General features: G+C 33.1%; 4 protein-coding genes across 4 annotated transcripts; 2 read left to right on the top strand and 2 right to left on the bottom strand.

Annotated features, from left to right (window-relative positions):
• Positions 1 to 39: 39 nt before the first annotated feature.
• BX663DRAFT_520386 (uncharacterized protein) lies at positions 40 to 1,677 on the bottom strand. The gene is made up of 4 exons (XM_051529106.1): positions 1,141 to 1,677; positions 846 to 1,058; positions 504 to 782; positions 40 to 415 (listed from the first exon to the last, which is right to left on the bottom strand). The coding sequence occupies exons 1-4, from the start codon at positions 1,648 to 1,650 to the stop codon at positions 290 to 292; spliced, it is 1,128 nt and encodes a 375-aa protein (XP_051379759.1). The 5' UTR covers positions 1,651 to 1,677; the 3' UTR covers positions 40 to 289.
• A 940-nt stretch (positions 1,678 to 2,617) lies between these two features.
• Positions 2,618 to 3,355, top strand: BX663DRAFT_532713 (uncharacterized protein; the record flags this gene model as incomplete). The annotated part of the gene is made up of 4 exons (XM_051530479.1): positions 2,618 to 2,786; positions 2,999 to 3,036; positions 3,116 to 3,200; positions 3,276 to 3,355. The coding sequence occupies 4 exons, from the start codon at positions 2,618 to 2,620 to the stop codon at positions 3,353 to 3,355; spliced, it is 372 nt and encodes a 123-aa protein (XP_051379758.1).
• A 336-nt stretch (positions 3,356 to 3,691) lies between these two features.
• On the bottom strand, positions 3,692 to 5,176 carry BX663DRAFT_488995 (uncharacterized protein; the record flags this gene model as incomplete). Its single annotated transcript, XM_051524859.1, has 2 exons — positions 3,692 to 4,835; positions 4,920 to 5,176. The coding sequence occupies 2 exons, from the start codon at positions 5,174 to 5,176 to the stop codon at positions 3,692 to 3,694; spliced, it is 1,401 nt and encodes a 466-aa protein (XP_051379757.1).
• A 1,131-nt stretch (positions 5,177 to 6,307) lies between these two features.
• On the top strand, positions 6,308 to 7,171 carry BX663DRAFT_478072 (uncharacterized protein; the record flags this gene model as incomplete). The annotated part of the gene is made up of 3 exons (XM_051524294.1): positions 6,308 to 6,332; positions 6,392 to 6,513; positions 6,577 to 7,171. The coding sequence occupies exon 3, from the start codon at positions 6,590 to 6,592 to the stop codon at positions 7,169 to 7,171; it is 582 nt and encodes a 193-aa protein (XP_051379756.1). The 5' UTR covers positions 6,308 to 6,332; positions 6,392 to 6,513; positions 6,577 to 6,589.
• Positions 7,172 to 13,365: the final 6,194 nt, after the last annotated feature.

The following is a 13,365-nucleotide window of genomic DNA, read 5'->3' as shown; positions in this document are numbered from 1 at the left end:
AACTTTTTGTTAGACTTGGAAAAAAAAAATCGATGAACAGTAAAAAAAAAAAAAAAAATGCAATGGACAAATGTGGCGTCGATTTCGGGACTGCTCTTACTTTTTTATCCATAATAATAATAGCTTTATATATTTATTATTCTTTATTATATAAGTTGGTATTTAATTACTTTGTTCTTTGATGCTTTGTATTATGATTAGATAAAGAAGCTTTACTACTACTAGAAATCTTTTAAATAGATAATACATACATATATGTGTGTGTGAGTTTTGATCTTAATATCACTGCTTAGTTTACCTTTCTTTTCTTTGTTGCCGTCATCGTATTTGCATAATTTCCTTCATCTTTAGCCTTCCATGAATCTAATTTTTGTTTAAAATGTTTTGCTCGTTCACTTGTAGCAAAACGAAATGGCTACAAAAGAACCGCCCATACATATTTAAGTTTTATCTCTCCCTTTTTTTTTTTTTTTTTTTTTTTTTGTTGCTGCTGTTATAGTTACCTTTGTTTGGGTTACAGAATGATGTTGATCAACACGTTGTTGACGACGATGACTTTCAGTTGCCTTTTCTATTCTAGTTTGTAATTTTTGAGCACGAATTTCTTTTTGTTTAATAGCAAAGGAAGATGTTTGACGAAGATAATTAGGTTCAGAAGAGTGAAAGGAGGGAACGACAAGTTGTTTTGACTTTTGTTGAGAAGAAGAAGTATTTGAATTTTGACTACTTTCAGAAGGCGATTGAGTTGTCTTTTTAATAGGACGTTGTTGTTTACTAGAAGACTATGAAAAAGAAGAATTGTATTAGTATATAGAAAGCAACCCACTTGGTAGGTAATACAGTACATCATTAGAATTACTTGCAGTTGAACTAGAGGATTTTTGACGCTGCAATGTATTAGACGAACCATTATTGCCAAGTCCCTTTTCAAATAATTTAATACGAGCAGCCATAGGAATATATACATCTTCAAGTGTCATTTCATTCTTTATATCTTCAATAGCATTAATTTGTGTTGTAGATCGATATCGAGGTATTTTAGAAGCACCCACTTTTTTCTATTTTAAATAAATTAAATGCGTTATCGTAGACTGAATGGGGGGGAGAGGAGAAAGGTTTTTTTTTTTTTTTTTTACTTACTGTAATTCCACTCTTTGAACGTGGCCCTAATAAAGACGATTCTTTTTTATTGCTTACTTTTCCATAAAAAGACCTTGTTGCTTGCATGTAGTGAGGAACATGACGATGACGTGTATTAACATCACTCACCGTTTGCGTTATTTGTTCTTTTTTAACTGTCTCTTGTTGTTGCTGTTGTTGTTGTTGAACAGGAGTAGGTACGGGCGTAGGATCGTCTTCCTCCATCATTTGATTATTTTTATCGTTAGTATCTATCTCTGATTCTCTCCATTGACCACGATCTTCATTCTTAATTTCAAAGGCACTATACTTTTCATTATCGATTAGTTTTTTGTTATCAGTAGGATGTACGGGAGAAATAAAACTTTGTTGATTTGTTATCGTGGTTGTATTTTCATGAGATGGTGAAAGACTTGAAATAGATTGAAAACGATCAGAAAATCGACTACGATATCTTGAAGGGCTTTCTTTAATTTTGTTGGGTGATTCAGGGAGTGGTGACAATGACATTCTTATAGATTGTAAATAAAAAAAAAAGAAGAAATAATGGAAATTTTCATCTCCTGTCCTTTTTTTTTAAAAAAAAAAAAAAATATTTTTTTTTTTTTGACTTTCTTCTATGTTATCGCGTACATACAGACTATAAATATGAGACGTGTTAAAACAAGATAAGAGTATGATTTGTCATTTATACAAATACACTCGTTTTGGTTAATAAAAAAAAAAAGAGTAATCTATAAGAGACTATTCTTGTTCAAGATAAAAAGGAATATAATTAGACTATAAGCTTATATTTTATATGTCGAATCTGACTATAACTAATCATTATATACATACATGCATACATACACGCATACACATAAATATATACACATAAATACATACACATAAATACATACATACAAATATATACACACAAATATATACACACAAATATACATACATACAAATATACATACATACACACACACACACACACACACACACACACATACATACATACATGTATTTATTAATATAGATGCATCGACAATTTATGTTGTATGTAATTGTTTACCTTTTCTATAATTATTTATTTGAAGCATGTATGATACTATATAACCTTGTTTAGCATAACTAACTTTCATAGCACAAATTCTACTTGGTAAATAAATCAAAGACATTATACATTTCTTTAGATACATTATGTTTGTTAATTCTTTTATTATTATTATCCATATAATATCTGAATCAATGTATGTATGTTTGTTATATAATACTATCTCTTATTTATTTTTACAGTATATACATATATGTATATGTATAAGGAAGGGAATAAAGTATGACTACTACCTCTGTTTGAAGATCATGTTATATAACTTGTTTTAATTGGTAACTTACTCATATATTTAAACCCCGTTATATATAAACATGTTTGTATAATTTTTTTTTTTTTTTTTTTATTTTCTAGAGAACAAAAACTTTATCAATAATAATAATGGCAGAAGTGGAAGATCTTACGAATCTTGCAAAACCTACCTCAGATGCTACTTTAACAATACGTTGCATCAAAAATTTTGAATATCGTACCTGTAAAAACCTTGTACTTCAACATGTCAATCTCGAAACAAGTACAGTGGGTGATTTAAAAAAGTTGGTCTTGGAAAGTAAGAAAAAAAAAAATGGAATCATTACGTGTAAAATCAGTTGATTAACGAGGGGGGGTACAATGAATTCTTTTCTCTAGAGGTTCACACACAACCAGGTTGGAAGCCTTATTTAAATGTCAAATTTGGTAAGATTCACTTGTTGTTTTTTTTTTTTGATCCCTTTATATATATATGTATATAATGTTGATTATATGTGTTGTATTGTATAGATACACTTAAAGTATACACTGTTGCTCATGGACATAAGGTATAGTCTATTTCTGTTTTCAACTATATATGTATATATACAATAAAATAAAAATGGGGTACTCATCTTTTTATGATAGACCATGAACTTGATCATTAACATTGAAGATGATGACAAGTTGATCCTTTCTGATGAAGACGCTGTTTTAGCTTGGCAAGGCATTGGTAAATGATTGAATAGATAGTTTATGTATATATATATTATTCTAGTTATTTATATATTTTTTTTTTTTTGTATAGAAAATGAAACTGAATTATCCTTCTTTAATATGGCAGATTACTTAGAATTTAAAAAGCATCCTGATGTTATGAAATGGTAGAAAAACACAATAAATAGTCTTGTTTAATAAAATAAATAGCAAGCAATATTATATACATGAATTATCAATAATTTTCTTGATTTGTATGAGTAATTACAGGTGAAGAAGGGGCTGTATTTGAATTATTATTTGGGGTACTGACATTAGAAGGCAGTTGCTGCTGTTGCTGCTGCTGCTGCTGCTGCTGTTGTTGTTGTTGTTGCTGATGATGTTGATAATAATAAGGCCGATCATAGTGATAGTAAGGACTATGTGGTTGCCAATTTTTATTTGTAGTTGGACTATTAAGAAAAAATTAAGTATTTTAAAAACGAAATTAGATGACATCATTTTTGTTTACCTTTGTTGATAATAAGGAGATTGTTGTTCATAATAATTTTGAGAATAGTGCATAGGATTAGTACCTTGTTGTTGCCAATTAGGTTGTCTATCTTTATCTCTATCTTCTTGATTCCAATAATAAGAATGTTGTTCATTTAATACATGCTGTTGTTGCTGTTGATTTAGATTATTTTCCTTTTTCATCATATCAGAAATAGGAGGGTATGTTGATGAATGATGATGATGATGACGTTCATGTTGCTGCATTAGAACAGATGGACGGTATAGAGAAGGAGGGTAATAAGACATGGTAGAAGAAGGCTGTGGTAATGTATGATGAGAAGGATAATATTGATGTTGATAATAATAATAGTTATTATAAGTAGTAGCAGCGGAAGAAGAAGAAGAGTGATAGTCTTCATTTAGTGGTGGTGGTAATGAAGGCTGAATTAGAGTAGGTCGATTATCAAAAGCACTTTCTTCTTCATGCGTTATTTCCATTACTTTTTTATGATCGTCATGACGTTTCTTCTTTGCAATAGGTGGTATTATTTCATCCTTATTATCTTGCCATTGTAATTTACGTCGATGAGTGACTTTATTTTCTGCATAATGACCAGGACTTCTGCCACGGACAACCAAAGGAGGTGATTCTCTCGTAGCAACGACTATTAAATTACCTCCATGCTTTAACTTTGCTAAAAGCTCAATGACGATCACATAATATTGTTGTGCAGCTCTTCGTTTACCATTATTGGCCGTAGCTGTCTTAAACTGAAGTCTCTCAAAGACGACAATCGATTGACTAGATCCAACCGTATTAAAACCTAAATAGCCACCTGGACGAATGATACGAGGCGTAGGTGTCATTTGAGGACCCTTATCTCTCTTGGGTGTATGTTGAATAAGCTCTACAGGACGATGATATTGTTCTTGTGTAGCAAGACGTGCATGAATACCCAACATAAAACATTCAACTTCTTCAAAATGATTATCAAGACGAACAAGACAAGGTAATTCTTGTCCCTCATAAAGAATACTAACACCATCCAGAGAGAACGTACCACTGACTTGAAAATAATTGCGACGATAACATGTCCAATCATTATCTGCTAAAAAGAATCCCCGATCTATTCTTGTATGAAGCTGAACATCAATTCTATCAAAATCAAGGAAAGGGAAATATAAGTATACATATCAACTACGATGATGATGATGAATGTATATGATTTTTTTTTTTTACATAGAACGTCTGTCCATAGAAATAATGTTTTGATTGTATTTTGTTGGAGCAAAAGAGGGATATATTTGTTGATTTGAAACCGAGTCATGAGTAGTACAGTTGGTAACAATAGAATTATTTTGTGTAACTGTATTCTTTTCCAGGGGCAATGAAATCGGATTATTTTCTAACTTGGGTGATTTAAATAAAGGTGAATGATGAATCGTAGTTGAAGATTGAATATGTGTTGGATTAGGTGTTGTTGGCTGAGAAGACATTTTTTCTTTTTAATATAAAATAAATAGAAGATAAATGTCAAAGGAAGAAGAAGAAAAAAAAAAAAGGGAAGTGAAACGAAACACAATATTATATTTACCTTTTTTTTTGCGGAGATGAGTAAAATAATTTAACAGTAACAAAGAAGAAGTTATGATTGTAATATAAAATGAAATGTATGTACAATATTAACCAAAGGATTTTCAATATTTACACTTTACTAATATATTTTCTATAATAAAAAAGAAATAAAAAAAAAAAGAGAGAGAGAAGAAGAAAAGGAAAAGAAATAAAAAAAAAGAAGAGAAAGAAAAGAAAAAATAAATAATTTTTTTTTTATTTTATTTTATTTTCATTTCTTCTCCACTTAATTTCATACCAGGGCTCTATTATTTTTGACATCAGCAAAAAAAAAAAATAAAAAAATAAAAAAATAAAAAAGATAAAAAAATAAATAAATAAAAAATTAAACACCATCATACTTTAATTACGCTTTTCTCTTATTAAATCTTTATAATAAATAACAATGATTGATTCTCTTTTCTATATTAAAATTAAATGGTCAACAAGTCCATTATCTGTATCATCTCTTTTCTTTCGCTTCCCCCCCCACCTTTTTTTTTAATAAAAAAAAGTATTACATTCATTAGTCCGACGTAAAATACCAAAGAAATAAAACTGAAACATTTTTAAAAAAAATGTTGAGAGTAGGATTGCATTACTGCCTCTTCCCCTATTGTTCAACTTATTTATTACCTAAGCAAACATTTTTATTTTATTTTTATTTTTACAAGTATCGATTTGGGTGCATATATGGGTTATATATATGAGTGTACTTATGGGTGCATGTATATTTGTATACATGTGCATATGTATATAATATTGTATTAATAAAAGGGTTATAATTTTGAATATTAAAGATTAGACTTTATCTATACCTCACAATTAATTAAACTTTGCATAGAATAACTTTATACAGCATAGATTATAGCTCCGTCAATTATTCCTTTTTTTAATAGAGTATTTCTACTTCAAATTCAGACGATGTTAGTATGGACGAATTAAAATTAATTTTTAGATATTTGGCTTATATTTTTTTGGAAGAATGGATAGATCAATTCAGACACACAACAGTTAGTTTTCAGATAAATAAAAAAAGTAAGAAAATGAAGAGCTCACATGTATCATGGATTACCATATTAATATCCATCTCTCAGAAAGAGTCTTTATTGGGTGGCATATGGCGGATTGTTTTTCTTGGTGAGGCTTGCTCTGGATCTGGAAAAGGGCGTTTAGAGGATTGCTTCTTGAACGAAGTTGGGTGACCAAGCCCTTTGCGGTGAGCCCCTCTCCCCCCCAAAAAAAAAAAAAAAACTAATAGTAAATTGTTGATAAACTATAGTATATCACAATTAATGCCAAATGGAGAGAATACAATCTTGTTCAACAATTATGTAAGGTCAGACGGGTTTGCAATCGACTTTGTGTTCAATAGACGACGCAAAGATAGTATCGTTGTATTACATGACTTGACGCTCCAAGATTTTACTTATAATGAAGTTGAGAGTACTTTTAGGCCTGCCTTTGTCGATCCTGGTAGGAAGTCTGTATTTACTGCGGCTGTTGGGTTGGGGGACGCCCAACAAATAAGAGGATGTAGTACGAAAGAATATTATACTATGACTGGATCCACAAACTATCAGAAAAAGATGGAAAGGCTGAAAAATGTGGGAGGCATCACGTCTATTGAATCAGAAATGCCTTCGGCCAAGACAAATCAATCTGAAGTATACGATAAGTATGTAGAGTATATGTTACCCCACAGACAAGTCTTGTTCAATTTCTATGGCTTTCAAAGAGCAAAAGATCGGTTTTACTTATATCAACAAAGGCAAAAAGCGGCGCAGATCATGGTCAATATGATAATAAACGGCGGCAAGAAATATGACCGAAAGCAAAGGAAAAAAAAAAAGAGAAGAAGAAAGGAAAAAAAATAGCTCATGTGGTCAAGGAATGACTGTGGTCAAGTAAGCCAACAGACTTTTTTTTTTCACGTTAATTGACATATGTCATAATATAGAGTAAAACGGAGGCCCACAAAGTTTAGTCAAGATGCCGCCAAGGTCCTACTAATAGTTTTTGGGGCAGGAATGTTTGGAAAAGATGGCGTGAATCTTAAAGGAAACAAATGCAGTGCTACTGGTGTTCTATGGACGGCGATTAAGAGGAAGGAGAAAGAAGGTGATCTTTTGGCGATAACTATTGATAAGTTCAAGACATCAAAAATAGGCTACAAATGCTACGATGATTCGCTTAAAAAAGTAGAAAATATGAAAGATTCCAGTGTTCTTATTTGCAAAAACCGTCGAACATTGTGGCAAAGGAATCATAATGCTGCTAAGATTATGTCGCTCATTTCGTCATACATCTGGAATGGCTACGATCGTCCTTCCATGTTCCTCCCCACTAGATCAGCTTGATCAATTTTTTTATTTTTTTTTTATTTTCATCAATCGCCGTAGTAAACACAGCTTCCCTTTTAGGGATTTAGATTTTTACAGGTAAGCATCTGAAAAGCACTGTTTTTTTGTCTAATACTAAAAAAAAAAAAAAAAAAAAAAAAAAAAAAAAAAAAAAACTAACATCATCTGAATTTGAAGTGTAAAAATTATAGAGACATATTAGAACACTATTACTAAACTTGAAAAGACATTTACAACACTACCTACACATTCAAAACCCTCAACACCTCGAAAAACATCGCAATAACTAGGTAAATGCCGCCTAATCAACATAAATATAATAAGCCTCCTAGTTGAGTTTTATCTGAAGAAGAACTGGCAGCTCTTGCAAAAGGCTTCCTTGAACATCGCAAAGCGATACCATGTCCTGAATGCAAAAAAGTCACCATCTACCACAATAAGGGTGATTTTCCATCTAAAACGCACCACTATCAACCCTGTTACAAATGTACCTTATGCTCCATATTATGCCTGCACCCGAAATGCTTGATATCATTACTGCTCCTTCAAGGATGGTAGAAGATATATCTAACAATGTACCCCCCCCAACAGCAACTCCAACCCCAACCATTGTCGTTCTCGTAACCCAAACCCAATTCGACAATAATGCTATACCAGACGTACAAGCACTTTTTAAAATAATCACACAACTAACCACTCGACTTGCAGAACAACAAAAAGTAATTGTACAACTTATTGAAGAACTCCGTCTCACTAGATCAGCTCCACCACAACTACCTCCTGCCGCCGCTCAACCTAGCACTGACGAGGAAGACTTTCCTACTCTTCCAGAAACATAATTCTCCTCGTCTCCCTGGCACCAACCAGAAAGAGTATTAGCTCTCAAAAAGAATCTAGTCCAACACCATGCGAAACGCAAAGCTGCTGCTGCTCGTTTCTTTCAAACCCCTTCAGCTACTCAAGGTTTCCAATACTTATATATACCTACCAAGGCACGTGCTCCCCTTGATAAGTTAAGAACTACTTTCAAGAAACTGGGAGTCAACAATGGTCGTCTCCTAGATCTACACTACCCTGACCGTAACATTGTTGTAGTACTCGTCCATAATGACTATGCTCCTGAACTTCAAGAACTGTTAACTAAACGAAGCATCAAACTCCATACTACTTTTGATCCCTGTAATGGAAGTGTACTCAAAGATCCCAAATATGCCAATGAATCAATTGAACAACGTCAACAGGTTGCTCGTGATCTTCATAATCAACGTCTCCAAAAAACTCTCATTCATATTCGTGGTCCGGCTAAATATGCTGTGGCGCGTTTCTTTGTCCATAAGACCTGGATTACCAAAGACCAACTTGCTGACATACTGACTATTGACCCCTACTCCAGTCGCCCACAAGAGGTCATCTTTGAGCTTGACGTTGCTACTTCTGAATCTTCTAAATTTCACGCGAGTGCGATGGATGAAGATGATGTGAACTCCACCCATACTAATTTGAACCAATGAGTGGTCTTCCATTGAGAATATCACTTTTTAATGCTACTGGTCTCCCTAAACAATATATTTATCCTGTGTTAAATATTGCTAAAAAGTCATCTTTACTCTTTATTACTGAAACATGGCTACTATCTTCCAACAAATATCCAATTCCCTCTTGGAAACAATTCTATACCTATGGTATTCCGGTGAACTCCTATAATCGATATCGTGGTCAACTTGGTTTAGCTCTCCTTGTTAATCTGGACTTCAAACCTCCAATTCATCATATCAATCATGCCAATCCATTATTGGCTAAGTTTACATTATCAATCATTATAAATCCTAAATTATTAATTCACTGCTTACAGTGACTCACAAAAGTGTGGCAATGTTTCGAAACTTTAAGTAATTTATGCAAATTCGCAATAACAAATCGTCTATTTATTAAGTAAAGTACTCTGTAGTATATACTAGATACTAGCAGAAAGACAGAAGTTGCCTCTTTTTAATGATACTTATAGCATATATTCATTATATAATGTTTTATTTGAAAAAATAATATTAAAAGTTATACGTATAAAAATTTAATGCCAATAGCTTATTGAAAAATGAAATGAAGAACGTACCTTTTATGTTTAGTACTTGATAGCACCACCTTTTGCTTTAATTACTGCTTCAACACATCTTAGTGTACTTTCTATGTGTTTTAAGCATAGTTCGGCTGTAACTTTATGGTACCAAACATCAGCAACTCGCTCCCATAACTCATCCATGTTTTTTGGTGGCCTATCATAGGCAGCAAGCCTGCACTTCAAATAAAACCAAAGGTTTTCAATTGGATTTAGATCAGGTGAGTATGATGGCCATTCAAGGACATTTATTTTATTTCTTTGAACCAGTTTCTTGTATATTTGGATGTATGCTTCGGATCATTGTCTTGTTGAAGGATCACATCTTTCTTACAAAGGCCATATCCTTGAGCGTCTCCATAAAGTCACCTTTTAATATTTCACAATATAATTGCGAGTCCATCCCGCCCTCAATCTTGGCAATAAAACCAGGACCATGTTGCGTGAAACAACTCCATAACATTAGGCTTCCACCCCACCTTTGTACTTAAAGTTAACGTTACGGTCTTTTAGAGGTTCACCCTTTTTAACCCATGTCCATTGCTTTCATCAGAACCCAAACGATTGATTTTTGTTTCGTCACTAAAGACGACCTTTTTCCAATCCTCAACCGTCCAGTTTCTATGAGCTTTGGCCCATTTTAGACGATTTCGTCTACGCTCATTTGTCAATGGTAATGCAGATTTCTTAATCTTCGAATCAAAGTCGGACGATTTTAGGAATCTGCGAATGGTTTGGTGGAAATATCATACCCTTGACCATGTAAGTTCCGGGCAGCATCCACTGCAGTGATAAAATGACCAGTATAAAAAGATCGCGCAATCAATCTTCCAAGTAACGGGATAATCTCTTTGGTCTACCTTCTTTTACGTTAATCTCAACTTGATTTTATTTGGCAATTTTGCTAATTGTCCTAATTGACACACCCATTGCCTTAGAAATATCCCTATAAGACTCCTTAGCATTAATTTTTGCTAAAATATCCATCTTTTTATCGTAAGGAATTGGTCTCATTCTAATGTATGTAATGATCTATGTGTTAATGAAATGATACGCAAATATTGTTCAGATTAGTAATGAATTTGAGAGAAAAAAGGTATTAAATAGGAAGTAAACCTTCTTGTTAATTCAATAAAATATTGAATATAATTTAAAATAAAAAAAATGGTGTTTTTGTAAAAAAAATAGATAAAGAAAGAAAACTTATTATGCAGCAAAATGGCTAAATCTTGTAAAATGACATGATCGCTATTGAAATAAACATTCATGCATGTAAATGAGACTAAGAAGCTATAAAAATAATGTAAATTTTATCAACTTTCCATTAAAGATACTTTTATTTATGTATCTTTATTCATTTATGTTGTGCATTAAGGAAAGACAAAAATCATAAAACATTGCCACACTTTTGTGAGTCACTGTATATCTTCCTCCTTCTTTAAAATCAGATCAAATATCAGAAATTCTCTCACTATTACCTATGGATTACCCTTCCACAACCAAGACTATTATATGTGGTGACCTCAATTCTCGTATTGGCGAATTGGTTGGTGACAGCTGGTGGAACACAAGCGGACATCTCTTTTACAATTGGATGGAAGCACATGGTTTGATTCTATGGAACCAACGGCTGGCTTTTGGACAACTGTCATGAGCTGACTTATAATGTCATGTTTCTTGATTAAACATGCGGATCATAAATTTATTCGAGGAATTCTATCTAGATTCTTCTGAAACTCTCTTGATCCACTCCATCAAATAATATTAAAACTACTAACACTTCATTATCTATAACATATCTTATTTGGTCGTAACCAACACTTTTCTGATTCACATCTTATCCTCAGACTTCTCTAACAATTCTTATAAATACCCCCATCAATTTAATTCATAAATAAAATAATTGACTTTAGAACGGTTGTTCGGTCTCGTTGACTCTTTTGTTTTAATATTATTTTTTTATTTTCTAATATTTTTTATTTGATATTTTAAAAGAAATATCACAACAACTGACTAGTTATACTTATTATGGTATAAGTATCATTGATTATTTCCTTAGTAATACTGATTTGGAGACACCTGACCTTAATATTCGAGACGATCTATTATTAAATTCTAACCACACTTTTATGACTTTCTCTTTTCATCTACCTCAAGTTCATTCATCTCATAGCCTTTCCATTGAGGTTTCTCGTCCACACTGGCGATTGAAAAAGCTGAAAAAAATTATATCACTATGAAAGGCACCAAGCTAAGTATGCAAATGATAGTGCTATAAATATGCGAATAGTCGACTCTTCAGCCACAACATTTCAAGATATAGATACTACCCGTACTTATATCGACTAGTTCTCAACTTCACTATGTCAAACTATCTACGAATCGTTGGATCAAATCTGTGGAAAAAAGGATACTACTGCTGATGTGTTTTTAAAACAGTTCTGGACCTCTGAAATGACATCGGCTTTCGAGCTTAAACAGTTCTATTACAAGAAATGGCGAAAAGCAAATGGACTGAATTTCTTAACTTACTGGTTGAAACATCAAGAAACTAGTGCTTTACTGCAACGACTATTTCAACAACGGCGTAGAGAAACTTGGAGACAATTTTGCGACAAGATGTCTAAAGGCGAGTATACTAAAGCAATTGCGCGATTCAGCAGAATTCGTAAAAACAGATCGGTAAAGCCTTCCTTCTCACCAGATCCAGATATTAACCGTGCTCCGGCTGACGTTATGGCCGACCATCTTCAAAGTATCTATGCCGGGCAACTCCTCACTTCACCATCTAATTTGGGTTCATCTTCTCCTATAACTAGTGGTCTTCCTTTTAATTTAAATCTTTGTCCCTTCTCATCTGAACAAATTCATGAGACTCTAAAACAACTGCCTCGTAAAAAAGCTCCTGGTGTTGATCACATACAAACGGAAATGTTATTATCCCTTATTCACACTTTGGTTACCCAGCTTCTACATCTCTTTAGTACCTGCTGGCAATGGTCCTATACTCCACTATCATGACGAGTTGCGCAGGTAGTACCGATACACAAGAAAGGCTCTAAAAGTGACCCAGGGAACTTTAGACCAATTAGCTTGACATCTATTTTTCGTAAATTATTTGAAAAATGCTTGTACCCTAGCCTACTAGAACAATCCCCTACTCTTGATATTGCTCAAGGCTGACTTCGCGAATCTCGTAGCTCTCTTGATCAAGTTCAATGTCTTGTCGAAATCTGCTCTATTCTCCGACGTAACCACAACTGTTTTCCTACTCTTGCTTTTTTAGATATTAAATCGGCGTATCATACTGTTGATCGTTCCTATATTTGGCAAGTGCTTCAGCCTCATCTCTGTCCGGCTTTGCTTGGAGTTCTCAAAAATCTCTTTGATCAGGTTCAAATTGAAGTTCTTCTCGATAATCATATATCGTATCGTTTTTCCCCTGTCACTGGCGTCTTAAAAGGGTCTATTCTCTTTCCGTTTCTATATTCAATCTATATCAACCAACTTCCAGCTCGTTTGAAGTTACCACACCAACTCAATGACTCCTCCACTACTGATGCAGTTACTACATTTGTACCGTCCCTTAATTGTC

Source organism: Cokeromyces recurvatus (genome assembly GCF_025118155.1).
Source record: "Cokeromyces recurvatus strain NRRL 2243 chromosome Unknown BX663scaffold_28, whole genome shotgun sequence".
NCBI classification, from domain to species: Eukaryota; Fungi; Mucoromycota; class Mucoromycetes; order Mucorales; family Mucoraceae; genus Cokeromyces; species Cokeromyces recurvatus.
The sequence above is the reverse complement of the archived record's forward strand: the minus strand, read 5'-3'. Positions and strand labels throughout refer to the sequence as shown.